The following is a 22247-nucleotide window of genomic DNA, read 5'->3' on the forward strand; positions in this document are numbered from 1 at the left end:
AGTGCATTGGCTTCAATCGGTCTAATGTAATGACAAGAGATCACCCACTCAGGCTGCTTTTGATCGACTTTCAGCGTCGTTAAATCATTCACGGCTATGCTCTTTGGACGCTTCATTAGGTACTGTACACCAGCAAAATTTGATTGAGATTTAAAATATAAAAATCTTCTGTTAGAACTCAGTTGAATTTGAAACACCGTATTTGAACCCTCAACATGGATCAGTAATTTTCATTAGACATACTAAATGACATTTTTAAAGTGTAATTTGATTTACAAACCGATTTAAAGGACTTAACTTGGGGGGGGGGGGCGGCAGTATTGTAAACGTCAAGAGGATACTCACTATACGTTTAGCTAATGCTAATTTGTGCTAATATGGTCTGCTTCTTAGCTAGCCTAGCTGCTGAGCAGAGTAGTTAAGAGTGGTAGTATTAGTAACTAATTAACCAAATTGCGACATCACAATTCATAAAATTCAGAGGACATGTTTATAGGCACATCTTTCGAGAAATAGGAAGATGAGAAAAAGACTTAGTTGTTTAATTTCACACTTGGGTGAAATTGGGATGCTTTGGCAGGCACTCCAGAGACCCAATTATTTGCAGACAAGCAATTAAAATGTCATTTTTTTTGGTAACATCTCCCTTGAATGTTTGTTATTGTGGTTTTAGTTTGCAGTGCTGTGTTCCATCATACTGACTTGTCTTGGGCATAGTGCAAACCATAACCACAATAATAAGCATATTGTTCCCTAAATACTTCTCGAACAGGATCTGTATTGAATCAAATGCTGGTGGCCAGCTGGCATTGTATTTTTTTATTTTTTTTTCAGATTTATGCTCACATGGCGAAAATAATTCCGTCCTCCCACGAAATGAAATTGTCGTCAGCGCGCATGTTAATGCTTACATTTTTTTAGAACACGTTAGCGCTTTTTTTTGTGAGCGATGGCATACTTGTTTTTGTCCTTAATTCTACCTTGAGGCTGAGTATTCCCAGCTTTGTTTATGGGTCACCTACATGGACCCTCTAAGTCCATCGCCTTGTGCGTGCTGTTTATTTCTCCTTTTTACACCAGCATTATACTTTTATGACGCTGTCCTACTTTTATCGGCTGACTCCCTCGCACTGCAGCATTTCAGTTCTGATAACATCTCACCCTTCACAGTGCTTACAATGTTTTTCTCTTTTTTTTCTTTTTTTTTTTTTTCTCCCCGCCTTCATGTGTGTTACTCCCCTACTGCGTCTGGATCGATGAAGATGTCGTTTGATTGTAGCGCGCAGGAGTCGGAGTTGCCGTTAGTGGGAGAGATTCTCGGCCTGATTTAACTCCGAAGGTTATTTTGCATATTTCAGTCACCCACGTTTGAGTTTGCAGTGCAAACACCGGAGGCTTCCATTGTGGGTTGACAATTGTGCGTGTCAAGTATAAGGAGTCTCTTAAGTGTTTGTTTATACTCATGTTTGATTTAATTCCTGTTTTAGCTGCCAGTTTCAATCCCCGCTGCAAGGTAACTTGTTGGATTAACGCGGCGCTACAGTAATGCTGCTGGGTTTTAAAATAAAATCTCAATTTTTTTTCCCCCCCACAACTAGTAATGCGATTTTAGGTGTTTTTTTTTTTCATATATAGATATATATATTTTTTTTTTAAATCCCACGTTATCACGTACTCGTCACTCATCCATGTCTGCGCCTATGATTTCTAATTAGCTTTAATTGTACTCAAATGTTAGCATCTTTTCCACTGATGCGTTCAATGCGGCTTGTTTTTTTTACAGCTTCCCCAAGCACGATATTGACGGGAAAATTCGACTCCGCAGTAGAAAAGACAGAACTAGCTCATTGCGTAGTGACCCACGGCAGACGCCGTGTTAGCAATCTCCTGCTGCACCAGACTCCATGCAATATTCAACACGTTTTGAGCCCAGACTCATCCATCACGGTGTGACAGAAGTTTTTCGTGGCCCTGTTCGCAAGTGTACACACAGCATGTGCGCTCTCTGTGCACTCGCCACGTGTGTGTGTGTGCTTGGATGTCATGCACTGTGTCCCGTGTGTCCAAATCACCCCCGCAGTGTCCAATTAGTTCAGAGATGCGTTCAATCACAAGGTGACCAGCAGGTGTCTGATACCTCAAGCCAAAGAGCCACATTACTAAACTGGCACTGTATTGGAGGTGGGTGGAGGGGGTGGGTGGTGGTCTCAGCTGTTTTGTTCTGTAGTGACTCCAACTCTTAATAAGTCATTATATGAGGTAGTAGCGTTGGTTTTACCTTGAGGGACAGAAGTTGAGTCCTCGTGTAGCCCTTTTTAGATATTGCGCCACTTTTTGGCACTACCAAAAGCAACGGTGCCATGCAAGATCATGTATCTTGGCGACCTTCCCAATTTTTTGGCATTGTTTTATGGAGAAACCCTGTCTTCTGACACTCCGCCAAATTGGGTCGTAATAAAACAAGCTCCGCGTTGACTGTTTTTCCACCCGCCGGGAACGACGAGGCCTTTGAGGTAAGATTGCGCAATCAAATAAAAAAAAATAAAAAGAAGTAGGCCAAGATGAATGCGATTAGAGACTACACCTAAGCTGGGAGCGAGCGTCAGCCGGAGCGCTCCCCATTTATCAAGCCCCGACGAGCACGACGCTGATGTCCTACAAATGAGCTGATAATGCATCTCATCTCACTCTGCTGCTGCCCATTATCATCCTATCCTTTGTGTCCTTATTTTAAATTCCCAACTAACTTTTATCGACCCTGATCTTTTTTTATTTTGAACCTCCCCTCCCCGTCCCCCGCTCCCCCTCCCCATCTCCGCCATAGCTTTTTAATGGTGACAATGATGTCATTCTGTGTCCGCTTTCTCCACTGCGCTTCCTTCCCTTCCGCTGCAGTCTTCGTGTGCCCGGGGACGCTGCTGCGCGTGCAAGCGCCCAGCTCTTTGCAGGAGGCCGAGCACCAGGCGGGGGCCTGGTGCAAGGACCCGCTCCAGTCCGGAGACCGCCTATACGTTATGCCCTGGACCCCCTACCGCACCGACATGCTCTTCGAGTACGCCTCCTGGGAGGACTTCAAACAGAGCCGAGCCACCACCACCTACAAGTGAGCAGATTGGCAAACAGCAGCTGTTTTGATTTCACGCCTCGAGGGCGTGCTCACACATCCACGCATTTTTTTCACAATTTAAAACAGTTCGCAGGTTTCTAAAAGGTGGAAGATGGTTTAGATTTGAAAAAAATAAAAGTTAAATAAAATACAAATGTACTATATTTAAAGGTTAAATACAACCAAACTTTACTAGATAAACTTACTGTACTGGTTAAAAAAAAAAAAAAAAAGTCTATTTTTTGTTCATTTCCAAACTGGGTTATAAGAGCCTCGGGTTATAAAGAGCTTTATAGCACATTAAAGGTACAAATCTAATCCCTATTTGCCTCATAGTAAGGCAAAAGTTTCCAAACTTTTTCAGCTCAAGAACTTGTGGCTTCAGATGTGCTTATAATTGGTGACATCCCACTGCGCCCCCCCCGATGTTGGCTCACCATCAGATCCTCTTGTAGCAGGGCCTCAATTGATCTGCTCGCCCTCTCCCCAGGTTGCCCAACCGAGTGGACGGCACGGGCTTCGTGGTGTACGACGGCGCCGTGTTTTACAACAAGGAGCGCACGCGCAATATCGTCAAATACGACCTGCGCACACGCATCAAGAGCGGCGAGGCCATCATCACCAACGCCAACTACCACGACACGTCGCCGTACCGCTGGGGCGGCAAGTCGGACATCGACCTGGCCGTGGACGAGAACGGCTTGTGGGTGATCTACGCCACAGAGTCCAACAACGGGCGGTTGGTGGTCAGCCAGGTACGTTTGTTTGACCTTTTCAATCCGACCTCAGATTTGAATAAAAAGGTAGTACGGCTCAAAGTGATGGCGCTCATCATCGACAAATTGTTTGTTTTCTGCTGACTTTGATTATTCGTCACGCTCATTTCGATGTCGGCTTTGTGCCGACGTGAGCACTTTGACGCGACATTAAACAGCAGCGAGAGTCTGACGGCCAACGTGAAGGTTTAATACCTTTGAAAATACGCGCCGTTGTTCTTTGGCTTTGATGTTGTCATTTACGGGCAGAAATGAATCAGCATACGTCGATCAATAAGTGCTGTTGGTGCAAACGTCTTCAAACTTCCTTTCAAATGATGATTTACATTTACATTCGTATTGCCAGCAAAGAGAAATGGGTCTTATTCAGATTCATAAGATTCACAATGCTAATGCTAGTCCACTTTGGCTCCATCCTGTGCCTCTAAATGAATCTACGCTGATGGAAAAAGAGCCGAAAATTGGCAGGAGATTGAAATCGGGTCTCTCGTTTGATTTCGCCCAGGTGAATCCTTACACGCTGCGCTTCGAGGGCACCTGGGAGACCAGTTTCGACAAGCGGGTGGCGTCCAACGCCTTCATGGCGTGCGGCGTGCTCTACGCCGTGCGCTCCGTCTACCAGGACGACGACAGCGAGGCGGGCGGCGATCTCCTCATGTACGCCTACAACACCAACCACGGGCGCGAGGAGCCCGTCAACATCGCCTTCCCCAACCCGTACCAGTACATCTCCTCCGTGGACTACAACCCTCGTGACAACCAGCTCTACGTGTGGAACAACTACAACGTGCTGCGTTACCCGCTGGAGTTCGGGCCGCCGGACCCCACCACAGGTTGGCTCCACACTTACATGGCGTAATAAAGTAAGAGAGCAATTACTGTCAATCTGAAAAGTTGCATATTTCCAAGATAAACCTCGGCGAGACCCGTCCGAGTCGTGAAATCAATCTGAAAGCGACAGGCGACTATTAAAAGTTGACACTGCAAATAAAATGAAACCCTTCTGCTCTCGACTGTGACGGCAAATATTATAAATGAGACGAAGCTCTCGGCAGTTGACTCGGGGGTTGGATTTATTGAGCGTGCTCGCTTTTTATTTGAATTAAAAACGTATTTAAGTGTCGTCAGTCAGAATGGCTGTTCCCACATCCTTTCGATTTCTTTTTTTCTTTCTATTGATGATTTCACTTGATTTCTTCTTTTTTTTATCGTTGGGATTATACTGAGAAAGTATATTATTTTTTTTATTGTGATATTCCAATTTCTTGACATGGTGAATTATATTTCACGGTCAGAGTTGAGCTGTAATTTATGTGTAAATGTGTATAATCATTTAAAAAGTCTTTTTTTTTTTTTCCATATCCGTCCCCGCTAGATGAACGCCGCTCCCTCATGTTTATTGCTATAACTCTTGCATTGAAGATCTCATCAGATTAATGTTCACAGTGCCTTCAAATTAGCATTCTGTTTCACTCCAGATTGACTCTTTTGATTGGTCAACCCTCAGAACCTCTCCTCGCCGCTTCTCCCGTCGACATCTGTCTGCAGCGTGCGCCAACAGGCCGCTTTTAAGATCTCCAGCTGTTGTCGCAGCGGCGATGGGGAAGGCGCGCTTCAACCGCTCCGTGTCGTAGATAATGAAAAAGTCGCCGCAAAGTGATAAAGCAAGTGGGGTGGGGGGTGGGGAGAAAGCGGAGGATGAGATGAGCATCTTGGCAGCGCGTCAATGGAACAAGCGAGCTTCGGCAGAGCCGCAGCCACATGAAGGTCTTGCGTGAGCGATGCGCAGATGTGAGCCGCCGCGTTTGATCACTCAGGATTCCGTCGTTGAGATGCACGACTTTTATCTTCCCATTAAGTCTTGTTGTTGGTGATGGAGACTTCTCTAGTACATTTGATCAATTATTTACTTCTGCCTGACTTGTGATGAGGCATTCTTGCCATCTTATACCCCCTCAGTTCCACCCCAGGCACAATCTCCGGGGGTGACGCTTTGAAGCGCCCCCGAAAAGTATTTGTAACCCCAATTATCGCCAGGGCTGTCTTTCCAAAGCGCCATTTTATATTCCATTTTCAACCTCGGGAAGAAGCCGTATTTGGTTTTCACATACATATGTCATGCTTGATTTTATTTGGAGCTTTTTGTTGCCATCATTTGACAAAAACAGTGATCCTCCTAAGTGTCAGATTCAGATCTTTTTTAATTTTTTCCATTTTAGTTCTTTGGTAGCAGCAAACTCAAGCCGATTGTGACCATTTCTTCAAACTAACACCGAAGAGAAATATTTTATTATTGATAATAAATGTTATAATTATAACACTACATTATAACATTATATTATTTAATCATAACTATAATATTATAATATTATTTAATTCTTATTAATATATGTATTATAATGAAATATTAAAATATCATATAATATTATAGAATATTTTAATTATATAGTTTAGTATCAATATTATAATATTGATACTAAAATCAACCATATAACTTGCATGTTGGCTTAATGTTAACACAAAATGCCATTGAAACAATCCCTGAACCTATTTCTGTATTATTGTTCCCTCAGGTCCTCTGACCACCACACAGGTGACCACCACCGTCCCGGCCCGACCCTTCACCTCCAGCGCCAGTCCCTCCACCGCCCGTCCGGTGGCCCCGACGTTGCGGCCCATCAGCTCCATCAACAAGCACCCTGACCTCCGGGCCATCACTGCCACCGTGCCTGTCACGCGCTGGACGCCGCCGTCCTCGCAGGGCCCCCACATCTGCGAGAGCAAGCTGGTGCGGGGCGTCCAGTGGCCCAGCACGCTGAGAGGGGAGACGGTGGACCGCCCCTGTCCCAAAGGATCTCTCGGTAAGGGGAAAGCTACTATACTTTGGACTAATGGCATTTTCATTCATTTCAATAGAGAAAGATTTTTTTTTGTCAGCGGTTTTGTGGTACTGGAACAAATGAAAGCTATTTAAAAATGCAATGTTTTTTATTTTGTGTGCAGCATGCTGTACTGTAAAAAAAAAAAAAAAGTTCTTCTGATACTGATATATCCACCATGCACGTGATGCTATGTGGGGAAAAAAAACGATAAAAAAAATAATAAAATCTATCTATAGTTTTGGTCTTGTCGCATCGTCCTGGCCAGCAGGCAAACGTCCCCGAGGACTCTCAGATGAAAACGGCTCCTCCACAAATGAAAGGCTCATCGCCCACAGAAAGCGAGCTGATTGAAAGTGGCGAATAATGAAATGAAAGCCGAGGCAACACTGGCCTCATCTCCTCTTTTTTTGGGGGGGGGTTGGGGGGGCTACCTTCTATTCTTCCAAACGGGCAAACTGTTCTTTCTTGCTCGCTTAGCGTTGTTGTTTGCTGCGTGTGCAAGATGTTTTGCTCGGTGGGAATACATTACCGTTACATTAGCCGCACTAAATTAGCTCGCAAAGCCAATCTGCACGCGATGGACAAGAGCAGGAAATAGGCCGTTTAAAAGCACCAGCGCATCCTCTCTGATCCCTCCACTGTCTGTGTTGTCTTTAATCGCTTCCCCCCCTCTTCTTTCTTCTTTTCTTCGCCCTTGTGTTTGCATCTCGACGCCGCTTGTTTGTACTCCTAGCGGGACGGACGCTTCTCCGGGCTCATCCTAGAGTGCTGTCCTCTCGGTGAACCCGCTCCGTTAAACACAACACGCTTGCTTGAAATGACAGCCCAGCTAGAAGAAAACGACGCTTCCCTTCGGGGGGTGGGGCGGAAAGCTTTTATACGATATTGAGAGATCATGTGCGATGTCTTTTTATCATGCTTTGCATTCGGGTGCATTTTAAATGCTTGCTTTTGTTAACAGTGTAAAAGCTTGTATCCAAACCCGACATCTCCACCCCGACTACCGAGGTCCCCACTCGACCCTACTTAGCCCTTTAGCGGCCAACTGTAGAAAGAATGGTAGCTTCCAAAGCATACCTAAACCGAGGGGAGAAAAAACAGTTCCTAGTATTAAAATGCTAGCCACAATATAGAAGCTTAAAATATTCTTAATTGTTGATGTAAAGAAAAAGCTTAGGACCGAGCACGGATCCTTGAGGCACACCGGATATGATATTATCAATATGGCACATATTTTAAAAGAGCTTTTCAAAATGGCTGTTGCTGTAATATATCTCTTTAGATGAACACAGCCCTGCTCTATCTATTTAACTTTCTCCACCAAACATTTAAATGAACTTCACTTAAAACACACACACACACTTTCTGTCCTTTAACTGAACACACCTAATGCATCTTATCTTCCCTCTGCTGATCTCCAGGCATCGCTTCCTTCCAGTGTTTGACCGAGAAGGTCATGTGGAACCCTCGCGGTCCTGACCTGAGCAACTGCACGTCCCCGTGGGTCAACCAGGTAGCCCAGAAGGTGAGACCCCAGAGCCCGCTCCTCTTGGCCTCCTCTTGGCCTTCATGCTCCCCCGCGCACCTCCTCGTGTATTTACATATCTCCAAGGCTGCTCTTATTAATATACACACTCATTTAAGCCGGCCCTTCATTACCACCCATCTGCTCTTAATACTTAATTACCTCACTCTCATGTAATTCCAGTCAAGTAAAGTTCCATTACTTTCGAGGAAGCAGGTCACACGCTCGCTGTCGAGCAAAAAGTAAAATATATTCGAATTATTTATGCACCTGTTGAATTCAGTCCGTGTCGTTCGTGCCAAAACACACGAGTGTGAGCTCTAATCATTAACGTGCGGTGAATTTCACCCCGAAAGCGTATCCCTGCCGCTTTTTATTCTTTAAGGCACGACTAGCTTTGTCTGCTCACGTTCCTGTTGGAGAATGGAAAAGTTTCACGCCGTGAGTAATCGCTCGCTTTTGGCAACGATCGATAGCGGCGGCCCAAAAGCAGTCGCTCAGGGTGTGATTTGTGAACTGAGCTTCCACTTGACAGTGTGTACTACAAGGTTTGTTTACAAGAGGAGCTGTGATGAAGATCCCGTTCTGAGGGTCTGGGGAAAAATGATAACTTGAGAGATTTTTTTTTTTTTTATGGAGATACAAAATACACGTAGTTTTCTTTCTATTTCTGCTCGACGTATGAAGCCACACAGTTTGAAATGGACGAAATCAAAGCCTGTTGTTAGCACCAGCTGGCTCCTTTTGAATAAAACACGTGTTTGTGTTGCTTTTCTCCACAAAGATCAAAAGCGGAGAGAATGCGGCGAACATTGCCGGTGAGCTGGCCAACCACACGCGAGGGCGGATCCAAGCCGGGGACATCAGCTCGTCGGTGCGACTGATCGAGCAGCTCCTGGACATCTTGGATGCCCAGCTGCAGTCCCTCAGGCCCGGCAACAAGGAGTCGGCTGCACGCAACTACAATAAGGTGCACGCAAAAAGTCAGATTTATCGATTTTTTTTTTTTTTCGTCTTGACTTATTTTTTCTGTCCACACAGTTCCAGAAACGCGAGCGGACCTGTCGGGCCTACATCCAGGTATGTGTTCTCTTTTGTCTGCCAGCTTTTCACACTTGTGAAGCAAACCTCAAAGGAGCCTCGTTGCTGTTTTCTAATTAGTGTTTCTCTTGCAATTGGCAGCTCCAATTAGAATAGGATGAAAGAATAAGTTTGAATCAAATAAGAATAAAATTGTAATATTTAATAAAACAATTCTGGGCTTTTATATTAATCCCCCAGACGGTAGCCGTTAGCATCTGAGGCGTTTTGTCTTAGCAAGCTGCACCTTTTCAATATTTCAGCAATATCTGTAAAAGCCGTAACGTAATATCATAAAAACAGGTACACGCTTGTGTGTTTGTCCTTGTAATGATGAAAGGAGCCTTTCTTTTCTCCATGACCTTTTCGCAGTGCAGTTAGTTACATGACACCGCATAAGCTGTTGTTGCAAGAAGAATAGCTCCTACACGCTATTTTGGAGAGTCGACTATTTGGCAATGATGGAGCCAATTTGAATGCCATGTAGATTTTATGAGCAGAAAAGACTCTGACTGCCTGCCATGGCACGAGCGACCGAGTCAATCTTTCATTCCGAGAGGCCTCTGGAAGAGAATTACATGATTCGTCAAACGGGCTACTCAAATAAAATTGCCATTTAAATGAATTTTATTTGGAGGGAATAGAATGTGTAATGTGGCTGTCGTGGAGTAGATACAAAATGCGAGGAAATGAAGACAAGATAAAGAATAAATTCCGAGATGTCTCGACTTGACTGTTTTTACATTCTTAATTGACTGACAATAAAGTGAAAATGTTGCGCAGGCGGTGGTGCAGACGGTGGACAACCTCCTCCGTCCCGATTCGCTGGACTCGTGGCAGGACATGAACAGCACGGAGCAGGCGCACACGGCCACCATGCTGCTAGACATCCTGGAGAAAGGAGCCTTCCTTCTGGCCAACAACATGTACGGGACTCGATTCTCCGACCGAGCGGCCAACATCGGTGAGCGAGAACAACACTCAACTTCTCAAAAAGGATCATCCGTGTCTTATATTGTGTTATTTTTTTTCCACCACCGAAAGATCTGGAGGTGCACGTCCTAAACACGGAAATGGAACTGCAGGACTTGTCCTTCCCTCTCAACCACGCCAACGACAGCACCATCCATCTGTCGGCGTCCACCATCAAGCAGTACAGTCGCAACGGTCGGCAACATAAAAATTCAGCGGACCGTATTTAAAAACATAGCAGACCTTAAGTGTCCCACGGGCCTTACTTTGCCCACCCCGCTCTACCTTAACGCCCCGCTCACTCTTTTCACAGTCCATTTGCATTTTTATGTCAGCCTAAAGCATCGACTGAGTTAGAGCTTCGTAATAACGGGCTAATCAGATTAACAAAAAGCGCTGAGACCATTTATTTTTTTTCCCGCCGCTCCGCAACGGTTTGGAGTCTTAATAGAATGGGCATGTCGATCACAATCGGGCCCGCCGCCGGTCGCGCCCGGCGATCTCGGCAATCTTTTGCTCTCATCCCAATCCCTCCTCTGTTGTCTGTCTGCGCTCGGCAACCAGATTAGAATGATTGAAACAAACGCGCATGAAATATTCATACGGAATAATAAGAGATCCGTGAATGCTTGAGGGATGAATGTTCCATTGGCCTCCGCATTAAATCTCGCTCGCCGCTACCCGTTAAAATGAAACGCTCTTTCCCATCATTCTAACCTTCACTAACTCCCTCTCTTTGTCTCCCGCTCTCTCACCCCTTCACTCTCCGCCATTCCATAGCTCACTCTTAGCGCCATTAGCATATCACGGCCCCCGTTTTGCTTCGATTTTTGCGCTCCCGGTTTTTACTTTCCGCCTCTCTGGTTATGTCCCGCAGGGCAAGTGAAGGTGGTGTTCATCATGTACAAGAACCTGGGCTCTTTCCTGTCAACCGAGAACGCCACGGTTAAGATGGACGCGCAGCCGGCCCACGGTCGGAGGCGCCTGGCAGTCAACTCCCACGTCATCTCGGCCTCCATCAACAAGGAGTCCAGCCGCGTGTTTCTCACCGAGCCGGTGGTGTTCACGCTCAAACATCTACAGGTGGGTGTCTCACTCACTTCACAGGTGCACGGCAAGTTTGAAGTGAGCGCTAGCTAACAGTAGCCAACTACACAACAAGCGCAATTAGTGAGCTACTGAAAAACAAAACTAAAACATTTGTCTGTTGTGTATTTAACCAAACACCACATCATTTTGTCTGCTAGCTTAATGCTAAACAACATGGACGATTGATGATGTGTTGTAATCCTTCAACACTCCTTTAGGTATTGTTAACTTTTCTTCTCCCAGTTGGAGAACTACTACAGCCCAAATTGCTCCTTTTGGAACTACTCGGAGCGTTCCATGACGGGCCAGTGGTCCACGCAGGGCTGCAGGCTGCTGGACACCAACGACACACACACCACCTGCTCCTGCAGCCACCTCACCAACTTCGCCGTGCTCATGACACATCACGACACAGACGTGAGTACACGGGAAAGCCTCGTTCCGCGTGGAACTATCTGATATCCTTTTAGGTTATGCTAATGAGTTGGCATTGAATAAGAGTCAAGCCTACTTTATAACTTCCACTAACAACCCAGGCTGAACCTAGTCGCTCGGCAACATACAAAGATCTTACAAAAGTCGAGATGTATCACTCCAACATACTTCCTTGACACCAATACCTTGCTTTTTATTAGCCAGGGCTTGGGCGCCATCTTGTGGCATCCTCGGGGGATTCAAAAAACACGAGAATTGTTGCGAGTTTTGAAATAAATAGCTGAATATTAAGACTTTCTGTGTGAAAGAAGCCATTTTGTTAAGTTTTCTGCCTTTATAATGAGTCTAATCATATTAAGAATGAAGAGATAATTGATTGTTAATTTTCCCGATCAGTGATGAAGGAAATGCGTGGCGATGCTCTCCTCTAATGGCCACGCGGTCCAGCAGTGGGAGTAATTAATGCGGCCGCATTAATGCACGCTCTGCGAGTTGACAGGCTCTTTGTTTGGAAATATTTCCTTCTGTCCATCTTTCAAGCCGACACTTGCGTAGGCTTACAAATTCCTGCCTTCCAATTTCCAGCTGACATTCACTTTTTTTTTTTTAAACCCAGGACGTCTTGTCTCTTGTCTTCACACTTTAGCTCTTTGCATATATTTACAAATATTAAATGGAGCGCTTTTGCCTTTTCTCTGCCTTCCTCTTTTGTTCTGTCGCTCGGCGCGCTCATTTCTCATCCCGGCGTCGTCCTCGTATTTTGTCTCCTGTTGTTGCCACCTCAATTTGTCTCATGTGTCCTCCCGTCCCCCTCTCGGTTTGTTTTTCTCCGCCTCCCGGGGGGCCTCAGTTTCAGGGCAGAATGCAGGAGCTGATTCTGTTTGTGATCACCTGGGTGGGCATCGTCATCTCGCTGGTGTGCCTGGCCATCTGCATCTCAACCTTCTGCTTCCTGCGCGGCCTCCAGACGGACCGCAACACCATCCACAAGAACCTTTGCGTCAACCTGTTTGTCGCCGAGCTACTCTTCCTCGTCGGCATCGACAAGACCGACTACCAGGTGAGGTTTACGGTGGAATTTCTTGGAAGCTTGCTCAGTTGTAGGGCTGCGTGGATTGAGATTAGCAGGGGACACTTCATTAGGTACACCTGCACATGAAATTTGGGCGACCAAATGACTTCAGCTGCTTTTTTGATTTAGTTGTGATGATTTCTCTTGATTTGATTGGGTTTTTTTTTTCATCCTAAAAAAATAACATGAATTTGGGTGTGTAGACTTTTGATAACCTCTCCAAGCCAGCCAATCCCCCCCCCCCCCCCCCAACCAACCCGAACAACTACACTAGCTGACAGTTTTGCTTCTCTTCTGTCCTCTCCACATGCTCTCGGTTCAGATCGCCTGTCCCATTTTCGCCGGACTCCTGCATTTCTTCTTCTTGGCCGCCTTCTCGTGGATGTGTCTGGAGGGCGTGCAGCTCTATCTCATGCTGGTGGAGGTGTTTGAGAGCGAATACTCCCGTAAAAAGTACTACTACCTGTGCGGCTACTGCTTCCCCGCGCTGGTGGTGGGCATCTCGGCGGCCATAGACTACAGGAGCTACGGGACCAAGAAAGCGTACGTTTTTTTGTTTTTTTTGGCACCTGCTGATTGAGAAGTAGCCCCGGCAGGGAGCGTAATATCCCGCGCCTCCCCGCAGACCGGCCTCCGTGAACACACTTAGCCAAAAGCTCGATGATTAGCCCTCGCGTAATAATCCGCAGAGACAACCAAATTGTGTGTGACTGTGTTTGAGCTCACTTCGGTCTAATTCCCTTCTCCTCTGTGTGCCACTCCAGATGCTGGCTGCGGGTGGATAACTACTTCATCTGGAGCTTCATTGGACCCGTTTCATTTGTTATTATGGTATTAGCTTTACTGTCTGCCAGCTTGATGGCTCTTTTGTCTCTCTCTGGCGTGCGCTTTCGATATTGCGCAGTCAAACCTGGAGAGTATCGCGTGGTACTTAGGTTGAGGTTATGGAAAGTGCAAAGGCGGGCGTTTTGCTCCACGCTCCGATGCACTTTTATTTGATTGCTCGCGCTCTCTCTCTCTCTCTCTTCCCTATCTTAGCTCAACCTCGTTCTGCTGATGATCACCTTACACAAGATGGTTCGAAATTCGTCGGCGCTCAAGCCTGACTCCAGCCGTCTGGATAGCATCAAGTGAGATGGACTTTGCAAGTTCTTGATTTTTTTTTTTTTTTTTTTTTTTTTACATAAAGTTATACAGTGGAACATCTCAGCATGAACACAAGCTGAAATCTTCAAATTGGTTGAGGATTCAAAACAGTTTTTCATCATAGGATATATAGAAACTTTTTTTTTTTTTTTCAAAGTGTCCTTGGGCAAGTCTCTGGACTAAATTGCCTCTAGGCTGGCAAAATAAGAATGTGTCATCTCAATTGTCTGCTTAAACGAACGAAAGATATAGCGAGAGAGAGCTCCACTCAACTCAAAGTTCACAACAAGCAACGGTTTGGCAGATAGTCAACAAATCTTTCTGAGCTGTTTATTAACACTCACAGCTAAAGTGTTTGCCTTCACCTGTGATTTAAATTGCCTGTTTATTAAGGCTGCTGCTGTTTCTAGAATCATTGTGATGTGATAACGTGCTGTCTTGCAGGTCGTGGGTGTTGGGCGCCATCACTCTATTGTTCCTCTTGGGGCTGACCTGGGCGTTCGGCCTGCTGTTCATCAACGAGAATTCCCTTATCATGGCGTACCTCTTCACCACCTTCAACGCCTTCCAGGGCATGTTCATCTTCATTTTCCACTGCGCTCTTCAGAAAAAGGTCTCTGGTCTCCAACTTATGTTACGCCCCATGATGACTGGGTGTTCAAGCTCTCCAGCTTTCTTGTCCGCACCATGACTGCTGTGATAAATGTGTTTTTTTGCACGTGCGTTGCAGGTTCACAAGGAGTACAGCAAGTGCCTGCGTCATTCCTATTGCTGCAACCGCACGTCCACCAGCAGCTCCCACGGCGCTATGAAGAACTCCGGCCTCCGCGCCAACAACCGTTACTACAGCGGCAGTCAAGCACGACATGCGGCGGCCCACAGACAGGTGCAGGCAAGATGAATACGTTGTCCACATGCTTCTTGCATGACACATGATTTATTTAATTATTTGTATTTTTATTTTATTAATTTTTTTTACATTTTTTAATCCATCCATTTTCTGTTTTTTATTTTTTTATTTTACAAATTTATTCATTTATTTTTGTCACGTCCGCCGTGCGTCATTCTTCTCTCGCTGAGCTCGGAAATTGTGTGCAAATGACTAAGACAAATGACAGAGGCTGAGATGTACCGAAGTTTGGCATGCTCAAACATGGCTGATATAAATTCTTGAATCTTGAAATGGCTCTTAACGGTGTGATTGAGTTTGACTTAAAATTGGACGTGCTTTGTTTTTGCGAGCAAATTTGAGTCATAACAAGATAAATAGCCCTGTAAATCAGGAGAAATATGCACAGACTCTTTTTTTTTTTGCTTGTAAGGGATGAGAACTGAAACTGAAGCCACTTAGTCTTAAAAGCTTGTATTGTCGAGTTCACACAATAGCCACCACTTGAGGTGCATTTGCACAGTCTCAGTGAGATCCCAAAAATGATCGGACCTTTTTTTTTTTTTTTTTTTTGCATTTGTTACTTGTCATCATTAAAATTGTAATACACTAAATACTGAAAGCTAAAATATACTATATTTTGTATTATTTCTCATTCGATACCAATGTGCAGTTTTACATACTTTAAAGCCAGTCGTTAAATGTTTCTTGAAATTTTTCTTGAAAAAGACATTTTTGGTCTCAGTCTGTTTTATGTGTTAAACAGCAATCAGGCAACACGCAGCATCGGAAACAATTCTCGCAGGCAATAAAGAGTGTTTCTCATAATGGGACGACATCAGCTGCCGCAATCATGTCTGGCACATCTCGTTGTTATTTGGCCCTTTCGTGATGACATGACATTGTCTCCTAGTTGTCTCTTTGTGTCTCTTGTTTTCTTTGTGGCTTATAGCAAACGCCGCAGTTGTGATTACACCTTCCCCACAGAGCTATAAAACTCCCCCACTCCTCAACCATCCCCGCCACCACACGTTTTTTTTTGTGTTTTTTTTTCCCCTCACCCTTCGCTGCTCCTTCCCTCAGAGCCGGATCCGCCGCATGTGGAATGACACAGTTCGGAAGCAGACGGAATCTTCCTTCATGGCGGGGGATATCAACAGCACGCCCACGCTCAACCGCGGTGAGTTTGCTTTCTATTGCACCCCACTGTACGCTGAAAGAAATTTAGTAGCGTGTCACCAAAGCTGTTTAACTGGAACCAATTCAGGAACCGAGACCATACATCTTTCCACCGTGACTTCCGAGCGGTACCGATATAAAAAAAAATTATTTGAGAGAAAGATGTCATGTGAGGTTAATTGCGTACAATAGAGATCAGACGCCGGCTGTAATTTGAATTACAATATGTTAATTGATTCAAGAATAAGCGTTGTGGACGTCATAGCTGACTAGGACTTTCAGGCTAATTAATGGATTTATCATTTTCTCAGATTAATAGCACCGATGAACTTTTGAGCATGAAATAGGTAGCATGTTACAGCGCTAACGTCAGATAGCAGGCTAGCAATCGTGTTTTGATCAATTATTCAATTGCCTTCCACAATCCAGGATGCAGGTTTGCTTTCCAGTCTAAGGAAATGAAAACAACAGAAAGGAACGACAATTAAGATGCTTCTTTATTTCTTTAAATTTGCCACTCGTGATGTTGCACAACAATTTCCTGCGGGTCCTAGAAGCAAGGTGCTCATGACACGCTTGCACAAATGATTTCCTTTGCCCTACTTTCCCTCTCCACTTCAATCTGGTAGCTCGAATATTCCTAAAAGGAGCATATCCACATTAATTTGATGGCGTTTGCCTCTTTGTGGAGGGTGTCTGGCGACAGGAAGTGTAAAAAAAAACAAAAAAAAACGGTTGAAGCGACATGAGAGAACAAGCCAAAGTAGAAAGCAGGCAACACGCTTTGCCAGAGGCTTCGAGGGAGGAGGGGGAATGATGAATAAATAGCCGTCTTTTTATTTTCCAGATGATGAAGGCGAGGGCAGGCCGGGGCCGTACCTGCAGCTCGCACTTGGCGTCTGCGCGCTTTCCGTCATGCTGTCCTGTTTTTAATTTCATGGCATTTCTGCTCGCGGTTGCCTCGGGCCTTTTATGCCACATCCTCCGTGCGCTTTCACTTCTATTTGTCTTTTTGGTGGCATTCACATTTTCAGTGTAAAATTAACTGTGTTTCAATGGCTGCACTCCGGGACTACGTACATAATGGCAAACATTACTGATCCTCCCCCTCTCTCTCTCTCTCTCTCTCTCTCTCTCTCTCTCTCTCTCTCTCTCTCTCTCTCTCTCTCTCTCTCTCTCTCTCTCTCTCTCTCTCTCTCTCTCTCTCTCTCTCTCTCTCTTCTTGAGAGCCAAAGGGAAACAAATGGCAATAACAGCAAATAGTGACTTTGCCTTCCAATTGTGTTTTTTTTACTCAAAAGTTACAATCAGGAGGCAACGAAATGACTCCATAAAACACCGCTGTAACAAAAAACAGCCCCGTTTGGAGCAACTGTAAACATTGGTGTCATTTCAGGTGTTATTACACAGACTGGGCTTTATTTGCCTGGAATGCAAAGTGGCAGTTTCTCGAGATGTATGTGGATGTTTTATTTTGCTATATTACAGCGGCCATGGGCAACCACCTTTTAGCCAACCCGGTGCTGCAGACTCGCAGCGGCACGTCTCCTTACAACACGCTGCTGGCTGAGAGCTTCACCCCGCCCTCGCCTGGTGTCTTCAACTCCACAGGTTAGTTTATGTGTGCATGTGTGTTGTATATCTACAGTTGACAAAATTAACACTGCCTTTCCTGCGTTAACTGTCAAAACGGATCTAACCAGGCTGCGCAAAACAAACAGCCTGACTTTGCCATCTGGCCTCATCTCGAATGGCAATCTGATGAGTTAAGTTTCGCTCCGACTTTGACTGCCAGAAATCACAAGGGGGACACTTGTTCAGTCGCTAAACAGAATAATGAATCGGCGTGAATACAAAGAAAGGAGTTGGGAAATCATCGGTAATAATTGGCACATCAGAGCAGTGTGATTCCGGGTAACACCTCAAAAACGGCACCGAACTTGGACTTTCTGCCTTCGTTGCCATCTCGGCCATCGTCCGGCCGCTGAAATGTGAGGCGGCGGCGCTGTTAAATATTTCAAAGCTACGCCCGACAAATACGTCAAGGGCTGACAGCTGCAGACATTTTTTTTAGAGGAGAGTCAGTAAAGAGGAGAAAGCGCTTCAGTCGAATGTCTAATTACACTGCCTGAATGAAAGGCTGCTGCTCCAGAATGAGCAGAATGAGACATTTCAGACGAGACTCTTGAATTGATTCAAGAAAGAGCAAATAGAATCACTCGACTGTATTCACATGCTGTCAAAAGAATCCCAAAGAGGGAGGTGGCATTATATTTGCGTTTTAAATGGCAAGTCAGTGCCTGAATTGGGATGTTGAGTCTCGAGATGGAGATGCAAAGATGGCGAAAGAGGCTGGATCGATTTTTTCATTCCATTAATGGCGGCCATTTAAAAATCTTTAAAAATGAATTGATCGTTAATGTTGCATTAAATGACACTTCCCGTCTTTCATTATACCGCCTTCGCACGGCATTCTCTCGGATGGACAGGAACTTTTCGAGATCCAAGTAAGTGTCTTCGGTCGTTACGTTTGTGCTTTGATTTTACAGACTTCAAAAGTCCAAACTGGTTTCCCTCTCTGTTTTTGGATCCAGAGATCACATCCAAGGCCCGTGACCCCTGCGGAATGGAGACGCTGCCGCTGAACGGCAATTTCAACAACAGCTACTCCCTGCGTGCCGGTCCAGGGGGAGGAGGCGGTGGCAGCTGTGACTTCCTTAGCGGTAGCGGCGGCAGCGGGGGTGGCGACAACACCCCGCCGCTACTCAACCCACGGGGCTCGGAGACGCTGGGCGGCGGCCGGCGGAATCTCTCCAACGCGGCCGCCTTTGAGAAGATGATCATCTCTGAGCTGGTGCACAACAACCTGCGAGGCGGAGGGAACATGGCAGGGGGCGACGCCGGGGATAGGGTCTGCGGAGGTCTGGCCGGGGGGCACCCTCGAGCAGCCGCCGGGCCCGAGTCGGGAGACCAAGACGATGAATTTCTGAGGGATGGCAGGCAGCGCACGCCGCAGGATGTGGAGCTGCTGTACAAAGCTCTAGAGGAGCCCCTGCTCCTACAGCGAGCCCAGTCTGTCCTCTACCAGAGCGACCCGGAGGAGTCAGAGAGTTACACCGCCGACCTCACCGAGAGTCTCGGCCACAGCGGTCAGAGTTCCGGTGGGCAGACGGGCAACAGAGCGCCGGACTCACCCGCCAGGGACTCTCTGTACACCAGCATCAGCAACCTGCGAGACTCTCCCTACCCGGACAGCAGTCCCGAACCCCTGGAGGTGGTGCCCCGATCGGCCCAGCCCCCCGAAGAACTTTACTATAGCTCCGGGAGGCCCGCCTTGGGCTCTCGCGGCGCCCCCATGCAGACCTTCTACCAGGCGCAGTCCAAGAGGCCGGGCGGGGACCCTCCGCACCAGGCTCAGGAGTCCTCCCATAATGAGGGCGATGGACAAATGCAGCTGGTCACCAGCCTGTGACCGGAGCCCCGAGAGGGAAGTTCGGGGACCCGAGTTAGGGCCAGAGTTGCCTCCTAGCCTACGGCGCCCTCGCGCCGGTCCACTTCCTGCTTGTTTGGTTGCCTTTCTTTCTCTTAACTTTGACTGAACCAATAGAAGAGACAAAACAGAGTGACCTTCAGAAAAGAAGCCTTTGACTTTTTAAGAAACATCGATCCAAGCCTACCCGGTTCCTTTGGATCAAGTCCAGCACTCTGAATGTACCGACCCCCGGCCACCCCCCTCCCCTCTCTCAATACTTTGCTCTAACAAAAGCTCTGTAAAATGTTTCCGGAGACGAGACTATCATTTTGTATTTGCTCACTTATTCACCCTTTCGTACCGGCCATAGTTTGCTAGTCAGCTGTGGAGACGAGCGGCGTCTCTTAGCAGCAAAAAAAAAAAAAAAATGTCTCACAAAAAAGCTCTTCATTGTTGCCAAAAAAAAAAATCTCTATTGTTGAGCCAGAACAACAGAAAGTACACACACACATATCCAAAAGTGCTCATTATTGAAGATTACAAGTGAAACCAGTTGTCCAGCTTCAGTTGAAGACGTTTCAGAGGAGTTTGCCTTCTTTTCCTGGATCAGAGGTGGAGGTGCTGTCCCATTTCCTCTCCCAGAACATTTTCACCCACTGCTCCTCTCTGCCTGTTTTGCTTTTTAGGCATTCCAAGACATGACTGCCTTGCTATGTTTTTATTCCTTTTGTTGACTTTGGATTTGTATCCCCCGGGAGAGTTCGGGGCTCTCTCCTCGCTCCTCCTCCTGGTACTTTCTGTGTTAGAGCCTAGCCAGCCCAAGTGGACTTTTGTCTCCCGTGTGTGGTTGTGAACGACAAACACTATAAACAAAACGTGTACATACGAGAACTACAGCGTGATTCCGCTTTATTCCTATCGTGTAAATAAATAGGGACAACGGGCCGGATGATCAAAAGCAACAAAGGTAAAATGCGCAATGAGAAATGGACTTCTTGTACTTGCAACAAAAGAGAAAAATAAAATGTTTCTTTTTTGGGGGGTTTGTGACTGGAAAGTTTTTATTTTTTTTCCAAGTACAAAACTTTTGACCCCAATCTAACTTCATACAGGTGTGGAATAAATTTCATTTGTTTTCCTCGTTTTACGTCTATTTTAGGGAGATATTTTAAAATGGCCGACACACATTCGGATCGGTCGCTGCAGTGCATTCATGTGCAAGGTGAAAGGGTAGGAAAGACAGGAGCTGGCGCAAGATAAGAGCTCAGGGAGTGCACTTGTGTGATATATTTGAGAGAAATGAGTTGTCAGGAGAGAGGCGAAAGAACAAGCAGTCCAACCGCAATCTCCCTGACCTTTAGGAGCCGACTTCTTAGCTTCCTTTATCTCCCTTTTGCCATGCTTTATTTATTTCTTGTATGTTTTCTCTCCTTAAAATATTTATTCACATTTGAGTCATTCTTACCATTGCGTCTCTTTTTTTTAACTCACATCCTGTTCCTTTTTTTTTTTGAAGAGGAAGATGCAGCTCTCTGGCTGGAACGTGAGCAGGAAATAGATCCATCCGCTGCTGTGCGTCATTTGCCCGTCGCACTGAAGAGAGAGCCCACTGGGGGGGTCATAGGTAGGATTAAAAACAGGAAAACAAACGGGGAATTCTACTGATAATATATATTTGCATTGAGAACTCCCTGAGTAGAACTATAGGGTCAAATAATAGGAAATGTAGTACACAAAAACACAATATTTGTTTATTATATATTTACTTATCTGTTTATTCAGTCTTATGAATAAATATACTTCTCTACTTATTTATTTATTCTTATGAGACATTATTCTCATAGAAAGTTACTTTTTCATGCGTTTTTTAATTTGGGGGAATTTACGTACAGTAATGTTTTTCCTTTTTTAAAATAATCCATCATAGGTGCTTTAAAATGCATCATTACTAGTATGATATGTTTAATATTAATAATAATATGCCGCCCAAACCTGAGAAACTTGTAAATTATTCAAAAATGAAGCTCTTGGTATAATATCGCATTGCATCATTGCTGCCACACTTGTTTGGTTTTCTTTGGGGTTTTTTGCTTAAAAAAACGTAAATATCATAGCAAATAGTGCAGTGCATACAAAAAAACATCTGAATTATTCATCTCACCAAAGGGTACGTGTGCAATAGATCTTGGATTTGCAAACGAGCCCTCGATATACACAGCAAATGCGGCCCTGGTCAGTTGACAGCAAATGAATGCGTGTTATCAGACGGTGCTGAAAACAGCTTTCCTCATCCGCAGCCTAATTACCAACATAATCACCACAATTAGCTCCTCTGTTATGATGTGCTGATGCTGATCTCCAGAGCTCGGGGTGAAACACCGTTTAGGCACCTTGGGCCTGATTTTGCCTTTCCCAGCACCTTCCCGAGCTCCCCTTTCTCCTCCCGTCTCATCCGCTTTTTTAATATCAGTCTCGGTAGGCTCCATTAGCACTGCGTTTTCTATTGAGGGATGTTAATTTGTTTTGTCAAAAGCTTTGTTTATCCCGGATTAATATCGCAATAAACATAGGCTGCGCATACTGTGCTAAATGATGATGATTATACACGAGGAAGGTTGCAGCCC

At 45.5% G+C, this 22247-nt stretch overlaps 1 protein-coding gene across 7 annotated transcripts in view; it reads left to right on the forward strand.

Moving 5' to 3' along the window:
- adgrl1a (adhesion G protein-coupled receptor L1a) overlaps positions 1 to 20998 on the forward strand; it is a 123840-nt gene extending 102842 nt beyond the window's left edge. For 4 of the 7 annotated variants that reach the window (XM_085933115.1, XM_085933114.1, XM_085933117.1 and 1 more), the window contains 20 exons: positions 2896 to 3103; positions 3597 to 3861; positions 4388 to 4715; positions 6456 to 6743; positions 8186 to 8289; positions 9074 to 9259; positions 9331 to 9369; positions 10153 to 10333; positions 10414 to 10536; positions 11219 to 11424; positions 11674 to 11847; positions 12716 to 12925; positions 13260 to 13480; positions 13702 to 13768; positions 13976 to 14067; positions 14528 to 14696; positions 14814 to 14969; positions 16056 to 16152; positions 17640 to 17762; positions 18641 to 20998. In XM_085933115.1, coding sequence (XP_085789241.1) covers positions 2896 to 3103; positions 3597 to 3861; positions 4388 to 4715; positions 6456 to 6743; positions 8186 to 8289; positions 9074 to 9259; positions 9331 to 9369; positions 10153 to 10333; positions 10414 to 10536; positions 11219 to 11424; positions 11674 to 11847; positions 12716 to 12925; positions 13260 to 13480; positions 13702 to 13768; positions 13976 to 14067; positions 14528 to 14696; positions 14814 to 14969; positions 16056 to 16152; positions 17640 to 17762; positions 18641 to 19623 — 4220 coding nt within the window. In that variant the 3' untranslated portion in view covers positions 19624 to 20998. The remainder of the gene's footprint in view (positions 1 to 2895; positions 3104 to 3596; positions 3862 to 4387; positions 4716 to 6455; positions 6744 to 8185; positions 8290 to 9073; positions 9260 to 9330; positions 9370 to 10152; positions 10334 to 10413; positions 10537 to 11218; positions 11425 to 11673; positions 11848 to 12715; positions 12926 to 13259; positions 13481 to 13701; positions 13769 to 13975; positions 14068 to 14527; positions 14697 to 14813; positions 14970 to 16055; positions 16153 to 17639; positions 17763 to 18640) is intronic. The other 3 variants (XM_085933119.1, XM_085933120.1, XM_085933118.1) reach the window with 3 other exon arrangements.
- The last annotated feature ends 1249 nt before the right edge of the window (positions 20999 to 22247 follow it).

This window comes from Syngnathus leptorhynchus, chromosome 16, assembly GCF_054491065.1.
Source record: "Syngnathus leptorhynchus isolate UIUO chromosome 16, UIUO_Slep, whole genome shotgun sequence".
In the NCBI taxonomy this organism is placed as follows: domain Eukaryota; kingdom Metazoa; phylum Chordata; class Actinopteri; order Syngnathiformes; family Syngnathidae; genus Syngnathus; species Syngnathus leptorhynchus.